The sequence below is a fragment of the Macaca thibetana genome, chromosome 6, assembly GCF_024542745.1.
Source record: "Macaca thibetana thibetana isolate TM-01 chromosome 6, ASM2454274v1, whole genome shotgun sequence".
Lineage (NCBI taxonomy): Eukaryota > Metazoa > Chordata > Mammalia > Primates > Cercopithecidae > Macaca > Macaca thibetana.
Window position 1 is genome coordinate 8,854,602 of NC_065583.1, and position 23,370 is coordinate 8,877,971.

The 23,370-nt window shown below is 49.8% G+C and overlaps 3 protein-coding genes across 42 annotated transcripts in view; all 3 read right to left on the reverse strand.

The window, feature by feature from the left end:
• The window catches only part of ATP6V0E1 (ATPase H+ transporting V0 subunit e1), a 380,972-nt gene that overhangs the window by 153,549 nt on the left and 204,053 nt on the right, over positions 1 to 23,370 (reverse strand). The window lies entirely within an intron of this gene.
• The window catches only part of RPL26L1 (ribosomal protein L26 like 1), a 287,969-nt gene that overhangs the window by 89,822 nt on the left and 174,777 nt on the right, over positions 1 to 23,370 (reverse strand). Inside the window, exon 1 of one of the 39 annotated variants that reach the window (XM_050793333.1) lies at positions 22,549 to 22,552. The exons of 35 other annotated variants lie outside the window; for them this stretch is intronic. The gene's annotated coding sequence lies outside the window, so the exon portion shown is untranslated. Of the gene's footprint in view, positions 1 to 521; positions 526 to 6,744; positions 6,749 to 14,565; positions 14,570 to 22,548; positions 22,553 to 23,370 lie in introns of those variants that run through there. 3 more of the 39 variants (XM_050793352.1, XM_050793331.1, XM_050793360.1) reach the window with 3 other exon arrangements.
• Positions 1 to 23,370, reverse strand: part of ERGIC1 (endoplasmic reticulum-golgi intermediate compartment 1) — a 122,848-nt gene that overhangs the window by 74,273 nt on the left and 25,205 nt on the right. The window contains exon 1 of one of the 2 annotated variants that reach the window (XM_050793245.1): positions 11,749 to 12,191. The exons of the other annotated variant lie outside the window; for it this stretch is intronic. Coding sequence (XP_050649202.1) covers positions 11,749 to 11,813 — 65 coding nt within the window. The 5' untranslated portion in view covers positions 11,814 to 12,191. Of the gene's footprint in view, positions 1 to 11,748; positions 12,192 to 23,370 lie in introns of those variants that run through there. 2 annotated transcript variants of the gene reach the window in all.

Here is a 23,370-nt window from a genome sequence, read left to right on the forward strand (position 1 = left end):
ATAGGATTTCCTTAACAGAAATCCACTTTCCGGGCCACATCTAGCCTACAGAGTGAGAAATGGCTGCGGAGCCCAACCCCAAATAAACACGTCTTCCCCTGCTCCCAAGCAAGGAAACTGCCGCTGGAAATGTCTGACTAATGGATTTCATCTGTAATTTCTTTTCATAGCAGAATGCCTCAGCTTTGCTATTTTAACTTTTGCTGCTTGGGACCTTAGTTCTCCCCTGTTCTTGCAGACGAATCTCGGATCACTCTGTGGTTCGCCATATGTGGGCGGCTAACAGGCAGGCACTTGTGATGTCACTGTTTCCAAGGCTTAATGAAATTAGATGCCATTTAGGAGCAAGTCATTGGAAGTGGTGGGTCATTTGTCCCAAAAATAGCCATCAAGGCTTTTAGTTGAAACTCTGGCTCGTCAGCCCTGGACACCAGCCTGTCGGAGTCCTCGGTGCCGAGTGCCAGGGAGGCGAAAAACTCACTCGTTTGGCCACCTACTCATTCCCTCCACCTTACTGAGAACCCCTGGCCGGGGGCTCTACTAGTATAGGTGTGTGCCTGCAGATGTGTGTGCATGCATGTATGTGTGTTGGGGGGCACGCAGGCAAATGAACACACCACAGCCAAGTGGAGGCAGGCGGGAGGGTGCCCTAGAATCATTCTCATCGCCCTCCTCAAATCCTGACCTTGACATTCATACTACTAAGATGAGTTCATATCACTTTCTCCCTCTGTCCAAAGGAAAAAAGGTCCAGCTCTGTCTCTAGCCCAGATGGAGAAGCTTTGAGGGAGGAATAATAATAATAATAATAATAATAATAATAACAATCACAGCTATGACTGCTGCTATCCCCATCGCGAGGGCTTACTGTGCACAAGGCCTCGGGCTTACACTTTGCGTTCAGTACCTCAGATCACTGTCATAACCCTGTGTGGCAGACAGTAGCATTCTTTCTGTTTTACTTGCCCAAGAGGCAGGGCCAAGACTTGAACTGGCACAGTCTGGCAGTAGAACGCTGCTTCTCACCCCTGGGCCACATGCCTGCCTGGAAGAGGGAGACAGGCTGGCAGGTGAAGGAGCGAAGGCCTGGATTTATGAGAGATCTAGGTGACGACTCCTGGTATACAGAGCACATATGCTGATGTCACCAACACATATAAGGTTTTCTCCCTGCAGCTCTCTCCCCAGACCTTGGTGCCCACGGCATGGCCTCCCAGCCCCAGCAGCCTCCACTTCTACCCCAATCATCTCCACATGTGACCTCTCCCATCTGTAATAACCCTCTCTGACCACAAAGTCTTGGCCTTTCCCCTCCTCTCCTTCCCACAAAGACCAAGTCTGGACAAAGAGGAAGAGGAGTAAATCTGACAGCTTGGCTTCCAGAAAGCCAGACCAACCACACTCCCCATCCCAAGGCAGCTCCCCGATCTCCACAGGCTCTGGGGACTATACCTGGCCCAGCCCCAGGGTGGCTGCAGGATCTTCCACCCTTGCTGGGCTGGGTCAGATGTGTCCTTGAATCTCCTGTGGGTCATGCAGGGCCTGGCCCATTAACAGCACTCAGTGAACTCCAGGTGAAAATACAAAATGACGTCTGCACAAGGCTATTTGCCACAGCACCAGCTGTAACAGCAAATGACTGGAGACCATCCAAACATCCAGCCAAAGGGGTCACTACAGATCACCCATAAGGCAGAGGGTGATACAGCTGTATGGGACAATGACACTGTCATGGGGAATCTCCAGGATACAGTAAGAGGAAAAGGCTAGGGCAGAATGCTGCATTCTGTTACATTTTATGTGTGTGTCCCTGTGACAGGGGGGTGGGGTGGAGTGATAAAAATGAATGTATGGTCTTGCTTATATCTTCAAAAGGAAGCAACAGAAGGGGAAACCAAAAGTTTATATGAATGGTTACTTCTATTATTCTTAGGAGATGTATAAAAATATTAAATATGGCTGGGTGCGGTGGCTCACACCTATAATCCCATCACTTTGGGAGGCTCAGGTGGGCGGATCACGAGGTCAGGAGTTCGAGACCAGCCTGACCAACATGGAGAAACCCTGTCTATACTAAAAATACAAAATTAGCTGGGCATTGTGGCGCATGTCTGTAATCCCAGCTACTCGGGAGGCTGAGGCAGGAGAATCGCTTGAACCCAGGAGGTGGAGGTTGCAGTGAGCCAAGATCATGCCATTGTACTCCAGCCTGGGCAACAAGAGCAAAACTCTGTCTCAAAAAAAAAAAAAAAAAAAAAAAAAAAAATATATATATATATATATATATATATATATATATATATATATATATATATAAAAATAACTTTGAGAAAAAAGTACAAGACCCATATACTGAAAATACTGCTGAGGGAAATTAAAGACATGAAAGCAAAAGTCAATGTGGAAATATAGACATTAGTGGGTCAGAAGATTCAACATTGTAAAGATGGCATTTCTTCCCAAATTTATCCATAGATCAACTCAATTCCAATCAAAATCCCAGCAGGTATTTTTGTAGAAATTGACAAGCTGGTTCTAAGACTCATATGGAAATACAAAGAACTTAGAATAGCCAAAGCAACTGTGAAAAAGAACAAAATTGGATCTGATGTCAGACTTACTATAAACCTTCTAGAGGAAATCATAAGGGAAAATCTTTGTAAGTTTAGGTTAGGCAAAGATTTTTCTTTTTTAGATGAGATACCAAAAAGCTCAATTAATAAAAGAAAAATGATAAATTAGGCTTCATTAAATTTTTTTTTTTTTTTTTTTTTGAGACAGAGTTTCACTCTTGTCGCCCAGGCTGGAGTGCAGTGGTGTGATTTTGGTTCATGGCAACCTCTGCCTCCTGGGTTCAAGCAATTCTCCTGCCTCAGCCTCCCAAGCATCTGGGATTACAGGTATGCGCCACCATGCCCGGCTAATTTTATATTTTTAGTAGAGATGGGGTTTTGCCATGTTGGCCAGGCTAGTCTCGAACTCCTGACCTAGTGATCCACCCGCCTCAGTCTCCCAAAGTGCTGGGATTACATGCGTGAGCCACCACACCCGGCCCTAGCAATTTCTTAAAACTTAAACATACATTCACCATATGATCAAGCCATTCCACTCTAGGCGTTTGCTCAAGAGAAATGAAAGCATGTGCCCATACAAAGACTGTATATGAAAAGTCATGGAAGCTTAATTTATAATAGCCACAAGATAGAAACAACCCAAACGTCCATCAACAGACAGATGGATGAACAAGGTGTGGCATATTCATAAAATAGAATATTACTCAGCAACAAAAAGCAATGCAGCATTGATACATGCAACGACATGGATGATTCTCAAAATAATGATGCTGAATGGCAGGCGAACTAGGGTACATATGGTATGGTTCTGTCTATAGAAAATGCTAGAAAATGCCAACTAATCTAGAGTGACAGCAGATCATCAGCTGCCCAGGGAGAGCGGAAAGGACAGGGAGGAGCAAGCTTTGGGGTGTGGTGTAGACATCCACTATCTTGGCTGTGATAATGGTTTCACGGATGTATACATATGTCATATTTTTCACATTGTACACTTCAGACGTGACATTTATTGTAAGTCAATTATACCTCAATAAAGCTGTCTGAATAAAACATTTTAACAGCCATAATTAAAATACATCCCATACATTAAGTGATCCATGAGTTCATAAGGATACTTCCTAAAAACAAGTAACGAGCTTTGTTGGACACCTTGAAGATCCTACACCACCAACTCATTATTCTGAAAATCGGTAAATAAAGAGAACGCACTTACTCTGACTTTTTTTCTTGGTATAAAATGTATTTCTAGATAGCCAAATAGCTGATGAGGGCAAAGTTCTGTTTTATACAATAACTGCAAAGAATATATGCAGAAAGACTAAGAGAATTAGAAAAATCCTCTTTGTGCGTCCCCTGATGAAGTCCTGGATCTAGACAATAACCAGCAATGACAGGAAACTTCCTACCAGATAGACCAGGCTGCCCCTGCCTGAACGCAGTGATCCATCTGAGCATCTCCAAGAGACGAAGGCCAGTTGTTCTGTGCCTCTCAATGTGACATAATACAAAGCACACAGCAGCACCCAGGAACGCTTCTTGCCAAGGGAACTGACCCTGAGTCTAATCAAGGTTCCAGATCTAACCACCAGTTTACAAAAAATACCAGCAACAAGTTACATGATTCAACAAGCCCAATCCATAATGTGGGCATTCTACAGAATAAATGACCTAGTTTCTTCAATAAATAAAGGATGTGACCAGGCATGGTGGCTCATGCCTGTTGTCCCAAGACAGGAGAATCGCTTGAGCTCAGGAGTTCCCTGGGCAACATAGCGAGATCCCATCTCCACAAAATATTTAAAAATTAGTCAGGTGTGGCAGCTCATGACTGTAATCTGTTACTCAGGAGGCTGAGATGGGAGGGTCACTTGAGCACAGGAGTTTGAGACTTTAGTGAACCATGATTGCACCACTGCACTCCAGCCTGGGCAACAGGATGAGATTCTCTCTCAATAAAATCCATAGGCAATAGGTAGACCTTGTTGGATTCTGATTCCCTTTAACCCTAACCACTGACTTTCACTTTCCCAGCCTCCTCTGTGGCCTGGGGTGGCCATATAACATTGCTCTGACTGATGATAAGAAGCAGAAGCCTGCTGGGGGTAGAGTGCATTTGCTTTTATCAATCAAAGTGTCACACATCACTGGCACTAACACTTCTACCCCAACCCCATCTTCCTGTCTTGGGTGCAGACATAACATCTGGAGCTGGGGGAGCTCCTCTGAGACCGTAAGGGAAAAGTGCAGCGGAGAGCAGAAATAAAAACTCCCGCATCCTTGAGATGCTGAGCCAACACCAGCAGCAAGCTACCTCCAGTCTTCTTGTGACATGAGAAAAAAAAAAAATGAAAACAAAAAAACTCTTATTTAAACCTCTTCTAGTCCAGTTTTCTGTTACTTCAGCTAAAAAAGCACTCCTTACAGATAGCATGTAAAAGAAAAAGCAGAGGAGGTATGGAAAGGCCTTGACTTTCCGCCATTCATCAGCTGGAGAACTTGAATGAATTGCCGTTCTACCTGGAAGGTTCTGCCCTTGCATCTCTGTACGGCTTGCTCCCTCACTTAAGTCTATTTTCAAATGTCATCTCCTCGGGGGAGCCTGTGCTTACTCTGCCCTCTTTTTAAATTTTTTTTTTTTATTTTTTGAGACAGGGTCTCACTCTGTTGCTCAGGCTGGAGTGCAGTGGCACGACCAAGGCTCACTGCTGCCTCGACTTCCCTAGGCTCAGGTGATCCTCCCACCTTGGTCTTTCAAGTAGCTAGGACAAGCGCACACCACTGCACCTGGCTAATTTTTGTATTTTTTGTAGAGACGGGGTTTTGCCATGTTGCCCTGGCTGGTCTCAAGCTTCTGGGCTCAAACAATCTGCCTGCCTCAGCCTCCCAATGTTGGGATTACAGGTGTGAGCCACCACACGAAGCCTCTGCCCTCTTCTTTCTTCACAGCACTTAAAATCACTCCCTGACATTGAGTTATGTGTATCTGCTCACTGCCTGACTCCATCAGAATATAAGTCACCAGACAGCTGGAACCCCATCTGTCTACATCACCAGGGCCTAGAAAAGTGCCTGGCATAGAGTAGGTTCAAAAGAAACACTTGTGCAATGGATGAAGAAGGCAACATTTCTCAAAGTGTGGTCCAAGGACCACTGCCTCAGAATCTGTGGGAAGCTGGTTACATTTACAGATTCCGGCCAGGCGAGGTGGCTCACACCTGTAATCCCAGCACTTTGGGAGGCCGAGGCGGGCGGATCACCTGACATCAGGAATTTGAGACCAGCCTGGCCAACATGGTGAAACCCCATCTCCACTAAAAATACAAAAAAAGTGCCAGGTGTGGTGGCATGTGCCTGTAATTCCAGCTACTTGGGAGGCTGAGGCAGGAGAATTGCTTGGACCCAGGAGGCAGTGGTTGCAGTGAGCCAATATCATGCCACTGCACTCCAGCCTGGGGGACAGAGCGAGACTCCATCTCAAAAAAAAAAAAGAAAACAAATTGCAGATTCCAGGGCCCCACTGTAGAATGAACTGAACTGGTATGGGGTAAGGCAGGCAGGGCAGGAATCTGCTTTGCTGAAAAGCACAGTTCTGGAGACGCCCATGCAAGCTAGAATTCCTAAGGTGTAAGGCATGTGTTTATTTCTAACTTCAAGCAGATTTCCTAAGACTTTCAGCCCGCACCCACCTGACTTACCACAGGTCAACAGAGGGACGGGAAAGGGGACTGGCATTTCCTGGACTCCTACCCTATGGGCCAAGCACTGCTTAGACACTTGGCCTGATCTATTCACAGAACCTTCCCTACTACTCCTGAGGTTCCTTCAACAAATGCAGAAACTGAGGCTCAGAGAGGCCAAGCCACTTGCCTAAGCTCACACAGCTAGCAAGAAGCAGAGTCAGGACTGGAACCCCGGCCAGCCTCCTCCTGGAGACTGAACACGGATCCTCCCTGGCCTCCCAAAAGCTCCCCACTGGGCCCTGGGAGCCTTGGCTCTCTGTACTCATCGCTGCCCTCCTGTGCCACACAGGGCCCATGCTGACAGCGGGCCGTGGCACTGGGTGAGTGAGGTAAGGATGCAGGGTCCACGGAGTTGAGGAAATGTGGTGCTGTGTCACCTGGAAGCCCTGGTTGGGCAAGGCTGGAGAGGGGCCCCTCATCCCCATTCACTTCCCCCACCTGCAACAGACAGATGAGCTCAGGCTTGCACAGGAAGAGGAAAGGCAGCCAGGGCTTGGCCGGGAGTCAGGCTTCCCGCTTGTCAAGGCCACAGGGAGTGCTGGGCCGGGGGGAACAAGAGCCCCCCAAGTGTTTCCAACTCACTGGAAATAGGACACGGCCTCCTGGCCCCACACCGGGATACAACAACATCCTGTGTGCAGATGCTATAAATGGAAATGTATTCTTAGAGGGGCAGAGCATGAGCGGGGTTTTTCAAAAGTGACCCATCATCGGATAAAAATACAGATGGCATTTAAACGCTGAGCGGCAGGAGCTATTCCGGGGACTGGATTCTCATGCCCGTGGCTCCCCGCCAGGCACGGCCTTTCACAGAGATTTAAAAAGCATAAACTGTTGGTGTCAGTGTTTTTAAGTTTAGGAGGGGAGTATTTAGGGGAAGGAGCCATGCCAAGATACCTGTGAAAGGTGCCCCTTTCGGGAAAACCCAAGTGTCCCTTGGCCTCCACCTGCCCAATTGATTCAGCTTTGCTTTGTGCTATGAGACCACCGTTTTTCTCTCTCTCTTTTTCTTTTTTCTGAGATACAGTTTTGCTCTTGTTGCCAAGGCTGGAGTGCAGTGGCACGATCACGGCTCACTGCAACCTCCCCCTCCCGGGCTCAAGCGATTCTCTTGCTTCAGCCTCCCAAGTAGCTGGGATTACAGGCATGTGCCACCATGCCCGGCTAATTTTTGAATTTTTAGTAGAGGCAGGGTTTCATCATGTTGGTCAGGCTGGTCTCAAACTCCTGGCCTCAAGTGATTCACCTGCCTCGGCCTCCCAAAGTGCTGGGATTAGAGGTGTGAGCTACCGAGTCTGGCCTGAGACCACCTTTTGACAACACTCTCAGTGACCTTGAGAAATAAGTCAAGGCTGAGTTCTGGGGAGGCCTGGGGTAAAAGCACAGTGCAGGATTAAGATTTTAAGAGGGGAAGGAGAATGATATTTACTGAGCACCTCCCATGAACCCAAGTAGTAACTCATATTGTCTCATCTGATCCTCAAATCTGATCCTCAAAACCATTCAGGTCCAAACCCCGGCTTCATCCCCATTTTTACAGAAAAAGAAAACTGAGGTTCAGGAAAGACTGTGTAGAGACAGTGACTCAGACTGAGGCCTTGAGTACAGGCAGACACATGGGGACGAGGCTGGAGGAGAAAGGGTGGAAGTTCCCGCAAAGCTTCATGGCCCCCTGAGGCCCAAGGTTACTATATCTCATGGCCAAGCAGGAGTACATGTCCTCGTCCATCTGAACACAAGGCTACTGCACTGAGCTGGGAGCACAGTGAAGAGACCTGAAGGGGCAGGCAGCTGTGCGCTTTAGAAAGCAAGATCTGGCTCACAAATGAAAAGATGAGATTCTCCACACAATCCCAGGCAAAAGCGCCTTAGGAAAGGGGTCAGCATGTTCTCCTTGTCGGCCTGGCTGAGAGGCTGGTTGGTGATCACTTTCATTTGGGCGTATCTCGGTGTTGTCAGTTTTTCTATAATAAGCAGGTTATAAATAAAAAGAGAGACACAGTCAGGGCCTGTCTTAGCAGATCTGTCTTTGGCTGCTATCTGTCCCTTCTTCCCACCCCACTGCCTGCCAACATTCTTTGTTCCCCAAAGACCACTGCTGTTCCAGCGCGGTGCCATCTGTCTGCATCACGCCCTCTCCTCCAGCAGCTCACAGTACTTTGCATCACCGAGTGCTTACTGTGGACCACGCACGCACTGATCTAGGTGCTGGGAGCACATCAGAGGTCAGACACAAATCTCCCTGCCTTCACCTAGATTATCTCCTAGTGGGAGAGACCAACAGTGAAGGAACTCATATATGTCAGTGCTGACAAGCGTTATGAAGAAAAATAAAACAGGTTAAGGAAATAGTGAAATGCCAGGGCCCTTCGGATGGGGCTCATCAGACAAGGAGATCATAACACGCAAATGGAGATAGAATTAAATGAGACAACAGCCACAGGGATAGCCAGGGAACAGCATTCCAGGCAGAAGGGACAGCAAGTGCAAAGGCCTTGAGGCAGGGAGCGTCAGGTTCCTGGAACAGCAGGGAGCAGCAGGGAGGCGGATATGGCTGGAGTGGCCAGTGAGGTCAGAGGCCTCAGGCAATTGAAAACTCAGCTCACCATCCCTTTCTCTGAGAAGCCATCTCCAATCAGCCTCAGGCCGGATGAAGTGCCCCCAGGGGGCCCTCTGCAGCCCCTGAGGTCTCCCTGCTATTACTGGGCACATGCTGTGATTGATGTCACTGAGCATGCGTGGACTGCATTCACAAATGAACAGTACAGCCCACACTGCCCCGTTAATACTATTGGTGTCTTCCCCTCAAAGCTGTGAATTCCTCAAGGGCAGGAGGTTGTCTTACACGTCTTGGGGTTCCCCAGGGGCTGGCACTGTGAGCTTAAGTGGGGAGCGTCATCTTTAAGCAGCAAAAGGCCCACTGAGCCAGGGAAGACTGTGGGTCTTTCCTGAGCCAAGAGCTCACCTGAGCTGTGCAGGCGAGTACCCTCAGGGAGCCACTTGGCTTCCTCACCACCCACCGGCAACGAGGCTCCACAGAGGAGATCCAGGTAGGCAGGCGGGGAGGAAAGGAGCGGCCGCGAGAGGGAGGGAAGGGCTCTGTTCCCCGCTCCCCCTGCTAAATTTCCCACATCTGCCTCAACCTGTGCTTTCTTCAACAGTTCATGGCATAACTGAGCCCCTGCTTTAAGGAAAGCCCACATGAGAAAATAAAAATGTAAAACTAATTCATCAGGCAGTTATCATTCACAGAGAGGAAACACCTTTCCCTCTGAAAGAGATTCCAGGAAACGTCAGCATCCCCAAGTCAATTAACAGACCCAAGCACTGGTCACCCAGCAGCTCACATCAGCAAATGAGAGACGGCCAGGCCTTACACGTGGGACAGAAGTATACTTCACGTGGGAAAATGTCTACTGAGAATAGGCAGGAACTGGAAAGTAGAGAAGTGGGCTGGGTGTGGCCTGTGGCAAACTGTGGAGTCCATAGAAAGCCTCCCAGCTTGGCACATGGCTGGAACCAAGGGGTCCCAGGGCAGCCAGATAAGCGAAACCAGAAATCTGGGGAATGAGGTGAAATCACCAATTAAAAAATGATGCCAAGTATTTTAAAAATAAAATAATATGCAAAGCAAAGAAAACACTTCTGTGGGTCAGACGTGGCCTGAGTATTATCAGTTTGTGAACTTGGCCTTAAATCTTGAACATGAAGTATTTTTGTGTCAGAATAGTCAGTAGAATGAAAAATATAACAAGAAGAGAGAGAAACATAAAAGTTATAGAGCCAGAAGGGAGCTTCGAGATCATGGAGTTCCTGTGTGGTCAAGAGGTTTCATCTCAGGGATCAAGTCTAGTGGTTGCCAGGCTGCTAACTAAGGCTGAGACCTGACTCTGCTGGAGCCCAGAGATAGATTAGCAATGTCTGCCAAGGACATGGCAATAGGAACATTTGCTCCATACTTTCTGGGTTTGATGAGTCCAGATGCATCTTAAAGGCAAAAACTGATCCAGAAAGCTGTACCAAATTGCCTAATGTCACAAGGAAGAACGAGTGTCCCATCTGGGGCTCTTCTCACGACACCCCCAGATGCCCCTAAATATTTTGATCTGCAGTCTACCAAAAATTAATCTTGGAGAGAAGCCATCTCTAAACCAATAATGCAAGTGGATAAGAAAATTTGATTTTTACAGTGATTCATTTTCTCCATGACTTCTTAGAGGCAACATCTTTTCTAAACAGCAAGGCGAGTCTGAACCCTGACAAAGCCATCTGAGGCTGCTGCCTCTGGCACACAAAATATCCCAGCTGAGGGACGTGAGCCCAGCCGAGGGGTCTGGCGCCAGAGGGAGCCTGGACCCACCAGAGAGCAGTGGCTTGCCTCCCAACTCGGCCCTCCCCATCCCACTCGGTGTGAGTCATGGCCAGCGACTTCAGTGTGCTGGCTGCAGAGTCCTCAGTTTTACTTGGCTCCTGAGCAAAATGTACTTTTCCAAAGGACACTCATTCAACTGAGGCTGAATTTTGCAATTCCCTGGCAGGGGTGAGGCCAGCCTCCCCTGAGCACACACTGTCCTGGGGAATGGGGACCAAAGAATGCAGTTGTCACTCCCCTCACCTCCTCCTTCCTCCTCCCCAGGGGGGAAGATCTGTCTATACCCTGTCAGGGCCCTGGCATGCCTGCCATCCCCTCAGCCTCTGCTAGTCACCCAACAGCAACCATTGCCTCCCTCTAGCTCCCCATGCAGGGTGCACTCCTGAACTGGATTTCAAACTACACCTGACAGCAGGCCTGGAAAAGATGAGCCCACAGCTAAGCCAGCCAGGGAAGCCCCCACACAAGGCAGAGCCACACCCCACTGCACATCACTGCTGGGGTTGTGGTGGCTCAAGCACCAAGTGCATCGTGAACCTGTTTAACTTTTGTCCCTCTTTTAAAACATAAGATTTTTTTAGAGCAGTTTTAGGTTTATAGCAAAATTGAGCAGAAGATAGCGATTTCCCATATCCTGCCTGTCCCCACACATGCACAGCCTCCCTCACTATCAACATCCTGTACCCGAGGGGACATTTGTTATGACTGATGAATGAACACTGACTCATTATTGTCTCTCAAAGTCCATACTTTACATCAGGGGTCACTCTTGGTGCTGTACATTCCTTGGGTTTAGACAAATGTATAATGACATGTATCAATCACCGCAGTATCACACACAGTGTCACTGCCCTAAAAATCCTCTGTGGTCCGCCTATTCATCCCTCCCTCCCCCCAGCCCCTGGCAACCACTGATCTTTTACTGTCTCCATAGTTTTGCCTTTTCCAGAACGTCACAGAGTTAAAATCATACAGTATAGAACCTCTTCAGATTGGCTTCTTTCATTCAGTAAGAGGCATTTAAGGCTCCTTCATGTCTTTTCACAGTTTTCTAGCTCATTACCTTTCAATCCTGAACAATATCCCATTGTCTGGATGAACCAGTGTGCTTGGCATTTCAATCCCCATGGATTTTCAGAGCCAGGGGCTCTACTGTCTCACGCATTAGCTGCATGACTTTAGACAGATTCTTCTCTGAACCGCCAGTGTTTTTCATCTGTAAAATGGGGTTAAAATACTGCTTACCTCACAGAAGTAAGAACGCAGAAATGCACGTAAGGCATGAATGGCAGCTCCCAGCACGTAGCAAGCACATGGTGGACGTGAGCTGTGCTTAACATCATCGCTAGCACTGCGACTGACACTACATTCCTGAGCTTTCTCAGGGCTTCTCTTTTCTGCAGAGCAGCATGGAGGGGAGTACAGACAACCCAGCTTTCGGCTCAAATCCTGCCTCTGCTAGGCAACTGGCTGAACCTCTTGGAGTCTCAGTTTACTCATCTGTAAAATGGGGAGGGGCATTACGTCTCCCTGAGAAACGAATGAGATCACGAATTGGAATGTAGAAAGAACCCTTGGCATTCACTAGGTGCTCAAAAAAGGTCAGTTGCTCACTGTGAGGGAGAGGTCCTCCGTGCTTCCTGTGAATAGCCCTGCTGAGCCCAGAAAGCAGGGAAGGGAAATTGTGGGTATACTTGCAGACGGAGAGGGAAATCTAGACCCGCTGCCCAGCACCAGGGTTGAGAGCCCCTCTGCTGGTTCATGCTACGGTAGAGAGAGAAGGGAGAGGTAAGTGCCCTCCTGCCTAGCCCAGCCAGGACCCAGAGGACTGGGGGGCGGCGAGGACTGGGGGTGGAGTAACCTCTGCAGCGAGCCAAGGCCTGCCTGGCTGTCTTCTTGGTGTCAAATGACGGCAGAGGCTGGAACACTGAGGCAGTGGCCAAGGCCAGCCAGCAGTTGTTCTTGCGGCCTCCAAGGAGTGGAAATAAGGACAGGGAAAAGTTACAGGCAGCAGCTAGCAGTTCACAGCAGGTTCTGTGGAATTGCTGGGGCTAAGCAAGGACTCCTGTGCTCGCCTGTGAATTGTCCTTGGCCTTTCATCCAAACTGGACCTGCCCACCTGGGAGGTCCACCACCCCCGCTTGTACCCAAAGGGATCACACCCTAACCATGCAGTGTCACTGATGCCAGGAGGGAGGGGCTGCCAGCAACCCCACTTTCCAGGTAGCACGATAAAGGTCACCCAAGGTGGCATTGCTGGCAAGCACTGGAGCTGGAATTCAAACCCTTGGCTTGCGGATCCCCCACAGCCTGAAGCCAAGGTCTGCAACGATTCTGCATGGCCACTGCTCTCCATCTGCATCATCTCCATCTGCATCATCTCCACCTGCATCATCTCCACCTGCATCATCTCCACCTGCATCATCTCCACCTGCATCATCTCCATCTGCATCATCTCCATCTGCATCATCTCCATCTGCATCATCTCCATCTACATCATCTCCATCTGCATCATCTCCATCTGCATCCCCTTTCATTTCCACATTCATGCATTTGTTCATGCGTTCATCCAGCACCCGTTCAGCAACTATCACTAGCACCTGCTCTGCTAATGATAAAAATGGGAGCCAAACAAAGGCAGTCTCTGCCTGCCTGGAGCTAGAGTCAAGAAAACCTCCACTGAGAATGCAGAGTTACAGAATGAGATAAGCATCGGGGAAGACCCCTGGGCCTCCCTTGCCTCTACTAGACAACAGGCTGGAGAGTACAGGGCGGTGAGCCTGGAGTTGCCCTTTCTGGGTTCAAGTCCCAGCTCTGCTACTTGCTAGCTGTGGCCTGGGAGAATTCCCTTCACTGCCCCGTGCTTCCGTTTCTCAGGCTGTCAAACAGTGCTCACTTCACTGGCGTGCTCAGAGGGGGTTCGCATGTTAGTACAGGGAAAAAGCTTAGCACAGTGCCTGGCCCCCATGGGGGAGTGCTTCTCCTGTGACACAGTTGCAGGGTGTAGGGTACATGGAGGACCACAAGCATTTTCTCCCCAAAGGAGAAGCTCCTTCTCCCCCACAAATCCCTCTGAAGGCTGCCTCTGCAAAGAGGTGGCACCAGTGGACACAGGAAATTAGGCCCCAAAGAGGGGCACGGTGCATTCCCCATAGGTCCAAGATGAGAGAAAATCTAGGGCAGCGGCAGGGGCCCCCACCAGGTCATGGCTGCTGTCTGAGGGCTGTGAGCATCTCCCTCCCACTCCCACTTCTCTCCACTTCTCTTCCCCACTCCGCTCTCCTCCTGCCTCCCCAGCTGGCCTTTCCTTCTGGACTTTGCACCAACTCTCTTGACCTCTAGAGCATGGAGGTGAGGTTCTGAATCCCAGAAACACTTGGAATGTTTACATTAAAGTTTAATTGGATTCAGCAATACAAAATAAGAAAAAGCAACTGTATACTCATTCAAATAAAGGATCTGTTAAGAAATTGTACATAGGTAGTACAAATTTCCCAACTTGCATGGGAAGGATAAATACCACATTTAGAAGAGTATTTCTCCTGGGATGGGATGGAGATGGGTCAAAATGGAAAGTGCAGGCAGAAGAGAAATACAGGAGCTTAAGGTTTGCTTCTTAGGATGGGAGGTGGGTGTATATTATTCTTTATGTGATTCTACATGTCCAAAATATTCTATGAAATAAAAAATAAGCTCAAAAGTACCCCAATCAGGTATAAAAAAGAATGAAGCACTGATCCGACCGCAAGAATGGATCCCACAGATGGGACGTGGGATGAAAGAAGCCCAACACACCCTGATCAGATCGTACGATTCCACGCATGTGACCTGAACAACAGCTAAGACTAAGGCAAGGGGAGGGAAGTCAGGAGACAGGTCACCCCACAGCGGGGGTGCTGGCGGGGAAGGGGCAAGCACGAGCTTTCTGGGGCACTGAAAGTGGTGTGCACCTTGATCTGGGGGTGGCCACATGGGACTATCAGGTAAAAAGCCATTGAACTGTATACTTAAGAACACGTTACAATCTGCAATACCTCAATTTAAAAATTCCTTAAACATTTAGAAAGAAAAAAAAACAAGTCATCAGCCACATTTGGGAACTCTTTGCACTGGCTTAGGTTAATATTAAAGAGACTGTTTTAGAATTTCTTTCTATAGGCCAGGTGCAGTGGCTCACGCCTGTAATCCCAGCACTTTGGGAGGCTGAGGCGGGTGGATCACCTGAGGTAAAGAGTTCGAGACCAGCCTGGCCAACATGGTGAAACCCCATCTCTACTAAAATACAAAAAATTAGCCAGGCGTGGTGGTGGATGCCTGTAATCCCAGTTACTTGGGAAGCTGAGGCAAGAGAACTGCTTGAACCTAGGAAGCAGAGGTTGCCGTGAGCCAAGATCGTGACATTGCACTCCAGCTTGGGTGACAGAATGAGACTCTGTCTCAAAAAAAAAAGAATTTCTATAGAATTTGATATTTGATTCCTTCATTCGATCACTTCCTCTGGGAAGAGCGTTGAGCAAGGCTCTGCGGCAGATACACAAGGGAACTGCTCCAAGGCCCCAAGGACGTGAAAGTAAGCCAGGCTGACCCAGGCTGGAATCTTAATTTGCTCTTACTTGCTGTGTGAGCTGGGCTTAAGTGGTGTCCCTCTCTGAGACTCAGTGGGCTGACACGCAAAACGTGGCCACGATAAAAGGAGACAGTGTTCAGCACTGTGCCTAGCATATAATAGGTGCTCAAAAAAAAAAAGCGGGGGGGCCTGTTAATATGGTGCATGCTTTAACCCCCTACAGCAATGCTTTTACCAACCGCAGATGAGGACAACTAGTGGGTTAAGAAATCAAAGTAGTAGATTGCAACCAGCATTTAAAAAAAAAAAAGACGGCCTGGTGTGGTGGCTCATGCCCGTAATCCCAGCACTTTGGGAGGCTGAGGCAGGCAGATCACTTGAAGCCAGGAGTTTGAGACCCAGCCAGGCCAACCTGGTGAAACTCCGTCTCTACTGAAAATACAAAAATCAGCCAGGTGTGGTGCGTGCCTGTAGTCCCAGCTACTCAGGAGGCTGAGGCATGAGAATCATTTGAACCCTGGAGGCAGGCGGAGGTTGCAGTGAGCTGAGATCATGCGATCGCACTCTGGCCTGGGTCACAGAGCAAGACACCGTCTCAAAAAAAAACAAAAACAAAAAACTAATTGTCATTGCGTGTAGTAAGAGAAGCACTGTTGAGATGTTTATGTTTTGAGACTGGAGTCTCCCTCTGTGGTCCAAGCTGGAGTGCAGTGGCGTGATCTCGGCTCACTACAACCTCCACCTCCCAGGTTCAAGCGATTCTCTTGCCTCAGCCTCCCGAGTAGGTATGCACCACCATGCCCAGCTAATTTTTTTTGTATTTTTAGTAGAGACAAAGTTTCAACATGTTGGTCAGGCTAGTCTCAACCTCCTGACTGTAAATGAGCCACCCGTCTCAGCCTCCCAAAGTGCTGGGATTACAGGCGTGAGCCACTGCGCCCGGCCATGTTGAGTTTTCATACATTGTACACTGGGTTGTGATATAAAATGTATTCTTCAGAGAGTAGATGTCAAAAACGATTAAAAGCCCTGGTCTGTTGTGCCACATGCAGTGCTGTGACATAGTAGGTACCAGCTCCATATGACAAAGCCCTGCTCTCGGAATTAAGTCAGAATAATAACATACTAGGAGGATAATTCTAACACCTCTAAGAAAGTCACACGTTTGTTTTTTTTCTTTTCTTTTCTTTTTTAAAGAGCCAAAATGCTATGAAGTAGAGAGATCAGGGGCAGCTGCGTGGAAGAAGTGGCTTCAGATCTGGACCAACAAAAACGCTGACTTGAATTCCTGGAAGAGAGAGGTGGGCTTGGCCACGGGAGGACTCCTGGCCACTCAGCCTGAAGGTGCGACTGGACGTGCCCAAGGAGTCTGTGTCTCCTGGCCCTCCGGAAGGAGGTGGGCGGTTCTGGGAGGCTGCGCAGTGGGTATACCTAAGACGGTTTTAGGTGAAAACCAGAGACGGCAGCAAATAACACAAATCACCCACAGAAGCAGTGATTATTTTTCCACTTTTCTTTCAATTCTCATCATCGAGTTTAGAAAAAAAATCTCATTTGGTGCCAGCAGGTCTTTTGACACTTAATAATCACACTTTTTTAATAAAAAGAACACTAGGCCAGGCACGATGGCTCACGCCTGTAATCCCAGCACGTTGGGAGGCAGAGGCAGGCGGATCACTTGAGGTCAGGAGTTCGACACCAGCCTGGCCAATATGACGAAACCCTGTCTCTACTAAAAACACAAATATGAGCCAGGCGTGGTGGTGTGCTACCTGGAGTCCCTGCTAATGGGGAGGCTGAGGCTGCAGTAAGCTGGGACTGCACCGCTGCACTCCAGCCTGGGTGACACAGGGAGACTTTGTATGTAGGTATACATGTGTGTATAAATAAGTAGAAGGCTAGGCTTCAGGCACGGAACCGTCTACCAGCAATAGCTCTAGGACAGAACATTCATCTCACTGCTTTGACTTTCACAGGTGCCTTGGACTCATGGCAGGTCTTCCATTTATTTAGAGATGAGGTAAAGGGTTTGCCTTTTAAAATTCATCTATGCAAGCTTTTTAAAAAGTGAGTCCATTTAAATAAAACACAAAGCATATAACAGTATGAGTAGATGTAGGTGCGGCACAAACTGTGATAGTGGCCTTAGAGTGATTGAAATTTGAGAAACACTGGTAAGGACGTCCCAAATTTGAGGTTGGGGAAGTTTTTCACATCCTGACATCAATAAGTGCCACTAAAGGACACGTTCCCTGCTGAGTCAGTGGAGAACCAGGCTCCCTTCAGGAAGAGAAAAGTCAAGGCCGGCCAGCCAGCTTGCTGCAGAGAATTCTTCAAGGAAATGAGATTTTGCAGCCGAAGGGCATCTACCTTTGTGCTCAGGAGTGCCCATCACCATTGCCGTCCTCACCACTAGGCCTTTCTATAAACACGTGCCCATTTGTGTGGTCTCGATGCCGTAAGGAAGTCTCCACTTACATCTTCCTCTACTGCACTTCCTTATCTCCCCCCTTACCTAGTGCCATGCTTTTTTTTTTTCGAGATGTAGTCTCACTCAGTTGCCCAGGCAAGGTGGCTCACACCTGTAATCCAGCACTTTGGGAGGCTGAAGTGGGCAGATCATTTGAGGTCAGGAGTTTGAGACCAGCCTGGCCAACACGGTGAAACCCTGCCTCTGCTAAAAATACAAAATTTAGCAGGTGCAGTGGTGTGCACCTGTAATCCCAGCTACTCGGGAGGCCGAGGCAGGAGAATCGCTTGAACCTGGGAGGCAGAGGCTGCAGTGAGCCGAGATCATGTCACTGCACTCCAGCCTGGGTGACAAGAGCAAAACTTCATCTAAATAAATAAATAAATAAATAAATAAATAAATAAAAGTTCTTGGCAGGAATTTATAAACTTTCCAGTGGGCAAAACGAGGCCTTGAGGTAAACTATGTCTTTCTACGTTTCTACTGAAAAGCAGTCCACACTGCAAAGCGCTTTTTCCTTTTCACTTCCTCCTCTTTTCTTATTTTCTGCCCTTACCTTATTCTGCCCTGCCTATCACCCTGAGTTTTAGAGCTGGGGAGCACCCGGCTGTCCTGGCAATGCCAAAAAACAGAGCTATGCCGTGTACACTTTGTCTAAACAAGGCCAGTAACTTGCACTTGGGCTGACACATGCATTATTTACCAATTCCTAAGTACCTACTATGTGTCAGGCACGGTGCTGGGTGCCTTGACCCAAATAACATGCCTTTCATCTTTACCCCAACGTTAGTAGATCAGTGTGATGCTTCCCATTTTACAAATGAGGCAACTGAGGTTCATTCATTCAGCCAACGAGTAGTCAGCATCCACAAGTGCCAGGCTCCACTGATGGCACTGCAGCAACAGGCGTGAACAAGACAGGCCAGGCCTGTGCTCTGAGGAACCAAGGCTCCCACGGAGGGTACAGATAATAAACAAGCCAAAAGGAGATGGGACTGTTCCAGAGAGTGGGAGGAGCTATGAAGGAGAACAGGGGGGTCTGACAGAGCCAGACGGAGAGCACTGCAGGCTGGGTAAGGTCAGGGCAGAGACCCGAGGGAAGGGAGGCACCCACTCTGCCAAGGGCCCGGGAAGAGCATTCTGAGCAGAGGGAATGGCCAGCGCTTGGCCACGGCTCTGAGGTAGGCGTGAGGCTGGCCTGTGTCAGGAGCAGCAGTGGCCACTGCGGCTGGCACGCAGGGAGGAGCAGGTGGCACGGGACGAGGTCAGCAAGGCGGATGGAGGACACATCCCACAGGCCCTGCAGGCCACGGCAGGACTCGGCTTGTTTTCGGTGGTGGATGTGAAGCAGAGCGCAGAGTGCCCAGGAGGGTGGATAAGTTTCACCCAGAGTGACCCCAGGCGGTCACTGCCAGGGCCGGTCTCCGGCCGAGGCTGGCTGAGCCTACATCCGCCCTCGCTGGCCCTTCCTCCTCACACAACGCCAGCCCAGGCCCTCAGGCAGAGCTCCAAACACTGTGGAACTCTGGCTGTGGAATATGTTTTTGTGCTCACAAAGAAACACAGGCGTGGTTAACACCCTGGACTGCTTCCTCACACAAGATCATTCAGAAGCCCCACCGTGGATCTGCAGATCCAGAAGCACTCAAGCACCAGTCCCTCTCCTTGTCCTGACCCCAGGACCCAGCCCAAGGGTGGCTTCCTCCCAGACACCTGCTGGCCCAGATTCTGCAGCAAAGCCTCGGAGCAGTCTGTTTCTTTCACGGTCACAGCTCTGAGGCTGCACACATGCTCCCAACCCTGCATCCAGGGAGCTCTTGTGCATGCAGTGTGGTGCAGTGATGAGGGGGCAGATGCAGGAGCCGGGAGGCCTGGGTTCAAACCCCAGCTCTGCCCTGGCTCAGGGCAACCCTGGGCAGGTTAATTAACCTCTCTGTGCCTTGGCTTCCCAATGTGTAGGTTGTTCCTAATGACTGGGTGTGGGGATGAAGCATGTTAACAGATGTGAGGGGGCAGAACGGTGCCGGCATAAAGAGAACCCTATTCAGGGCTGGCTGTGATCGTCATCATCACCAAAGTCCTTCAAGGTTGCCACACCTCTCCACACCCTCCTGCCCTCCTCTGCTCCCCCATCAGGGAACTGATGAGCCCACTTGAGCGCACGGTCTCACACACCTGAGCGACTGAGGCTGGAGACACGTCTTGTTCACCTCTGTCCCTGCCCCTCCCTGGCACTGAACCAACGCTGTTCGGTGAAAGAATAAATAAGAAATGAACAAACACATAGGAGCATGGGACAGTTAAATGTGCGTCAAAGGTAAGATTAAAAGCTTGAAACTTCTCAGGACAAGTACTTTCAACAGAAGCACCTCTGGCAAAGCTGAATAATGAAGAAAAGGCCTGTAGGCAAAGCACAGCTTAAAGGCAAGAAACAGTTGGGAAAATAGAACAGAGCTAACCCAGCCGACAAACAATCCAGAAGCCCAAAGTACTGACTGGAGTTTGGAGTTAGAGAAACACGGCTTCCAAATCCTGAAGCCACCACCTATGGGCCATGCTGTGGTCTTGGCAAGGCCACCGTGTACAGCTGGGCAGGCTGTCCCCTGCCCAAGGGCACCTGCAGAGGACAGAAGCAAGGGCTGCAATCCAGCCCAGGCTCAGCGCAGGAGGTGTGAGGGCTACGGAGGGCTCCAGGGGCCCTAAGGAGGAGGCCTTTAAGGTGATTCCCTCAGAGGTAGCAGAGAAGCGACCAGCAGCACCAGGCATCTGTGGCAGCTCTCTGAACCCCGGTTTCATCCTGTAAAGTGGAGCCAATGAGAGCAGCCACACTTCACAAGGTTGGGATGGCACTGTGACCTTTAGGACATTTTTTTTTTTTTTTTTTTTTGAGACAAGAGTCTCGCTCTGTCACCCAGGCTGGAATGCAATGGCATGATCTCAGCTCATTGCAACCTCCGCCTCCCGGGCTCAAGCAATTCTCCAGCCTCAGCCTCCCGAGTAGCTGGGATTATAGGCGCCCACAACCACACCCAGCTAATTCTTGTATTTTTAGTAGAGATGGGGTTTTGCCATGTTGGCCAGACTGGTCTCGAACTCCTGACCTCGAACTCCTGACCCACCTTGGCCTCCCAAAGTGCTGGGATTACAGGCATGAGCCACCGCACCTGGCTCCAGGACACTTTTTAATTTCTAATCTTTTAATGTCTAGTGCCTAGAACAATGCCTGGCACAGAGTAGGTGCTCTGTGCATCTGTCAAATGAATGAATGAACAAACCAAGGAGCTAATATATTTGATAGGCACCCCCACTCCTTTTGCTTCCCTCATGGCAGCCTGTAAAGCAGGTCCCGACGCCATGGGCTCAGATGTCGGCGGGACCAAGAACTCTAGGAAACTCTCCCACCCTTCAGCCTGGAAGAAAACAGAAATGGGGGCAAGCTAATTCCAGGCTGGAATATGGCCTTGTCCGTCAGTTGGGAAGGGCGATAAGGAGGTGGCCATGGGAGTTGGGGGTGGGTGGGACAGGCCCCATTCACATGGAGCTCAAAGGTTCTGGCCCTGGTGGAATGCGGCTGGGTGTGGGGCTGGGCCTAGGAGCAAAGTTCCTGAATGACCGGCTGGCCGGGCTGGGGCCTCGTCCCCTCTTGGGAACCAGCACGGCCAAGAGCAGTGTCTCATCAAAACAGGAAAAATCATAGAGGAAAAATGTGCATGTAAGGGGACTGGCATGCACAGGGAACGGCATGACCCAAGCACCAGGAGGAGGGAAGGGGCTGGGGCAGGTGCACAGGGGCATTTAGGGGAGCAGAGCCCTCCCTGGTAAGGGCGCCGATGACCACCCAGACCTGGGAGATCCCGGGAAGCTATGAAGGCAAGTCTGGACTAAGAAAGCCTCAAAATCACGTCCTCGGCGGGGGCGCGGCTCCCCCAGCCACAGGCCTTGTAGCTTTTGACCACACAGAGCTTTTGACCTGGCGTGACTGTCCAAAGTACTTCAGAAACAGTAATGTGCTCTCCCCTGTGTTACCCACAGGGAAGGGAAGCATGGACTTTGGCCCCAACACCTGGCTGGCAGGGGCCTCGGGATCTTGGGCAGGGCCCTCACAAGCTCCCAGCCCTGTTTTCTTTCTGTGGACAACAGGGGACCCCCACCCATGCCCGTGGGGGGGCTGGTAAGGTCAGCTGAGATGAAGAACTTGGGTCTGCCAGGTGCGCAGTAGGGCCTATGCTAACAGCCTTTTCCTCGCATCCTCAGAAGCGGCCTGGATTAGAATCAATCATCAGGGCTGGATGACAGCAGAGGACTCAGTGAGGGCCCCTCTGCCCCACCCCGAGTGTCTATGACTTTCTTCTGTGTCACCACCAGGATTCAGGACTAAGTGCAAATCGTGAGTTGTTCCTCTAGCGTGTGACTGAAGAGGAAGGGCCTAGTGTGCGGATGTGCAGACCACCGCCCCCTTGCTTGGACACCGCCTGAAACTCCGAACGGCTCCACTCTTCCCTTCCCATTAAGAGTTTGTGAGGATCTGCTCACAACCATGTAAGGGCTGAAGCTTCTTAGGATAAACTCCTTACGGTGTTTTGTGCAGCTTACACGGCCCGGCCAGCTGAGTCTTCCAGCCCTGGCACTCCCCAGCTCTCTGTCCAGCAGTCACTTCGGTCAGCCAACCTGTGACCGCCCACCTCAGGGCCTTTGCCCATGCTCTCCCTCCACCTGGGCCTCCCTGTCTCTCGGTGGCCCAGTGAACCCTAAGCACCTTTCAGACAGCCGTCAAATACCACTGCAGTCAGGTTCCCCAGATCCCCTAGAAGACGCAGGCCTCACAGCCCCCTGCTTTTTTCCTTTATAGTCTCATGTTAACTGAGAATTATACATTTAATTGGATGTTTAATTGCTGAAGCCCAAGACTCCATGAGGGCAGGGGCCATATCCCTGCCATTCACCAGTGGGTCTGGCAGTGCCTAGCACAGTGACCAGTATAAATATTTGTAAATGGCCGGGCGCGGTGGCTCACGCCTGTAATCCCAGCACTTTGGGAGGCCGAGGTGGGCGGATCACAAGGTCAGGAGATCGAGACCACGATGAAACCCCGTCTCTACTAAAAATACAAAAAATTAGCCGGGTGTGGTGGCGGGCGCCTGTAGTCCCAGCTACTCAGGCGGCTGAGGCAGGAGAATGGCGGGAACCCGGGAGGCGGAGCTTGCAGTGAGCCGAGACCGTGCCACTGCACTCCAGCCTGGGCGACAGAGCAAGACTCCGCCTCAAAAAAAAAAAAACAAAAAAAAAAAACCAAATAAATATTTGTAAATGTGTCAGTGAGTGAATGTATGAATGAATGAGCAATGAACAGCCTGGGGAGATGAAAAGTGAAAAGGAAGGCAAAGCAGAGAGCAGATGGGGAGACCAATTTTACTCCTCTCACTCCAGGAACCGTAACATAAACTGTAAGACAAGAACCCGGGGAGGAAGCCGAGTTGCGTGTTAGAGGGGTGCCTGGGGTCCTGGGGCTACGTGGGACCCCAGGAGGAGGGGGTCCATGACCACGTGGCTATGGTTGAGCCCTTATTGGCAATTCATGTATACTATTTTCATTTTGGCCTCACACAATGCTTGGGGGTGGGTGGGGGGCACCATTATTAGCCCATTGT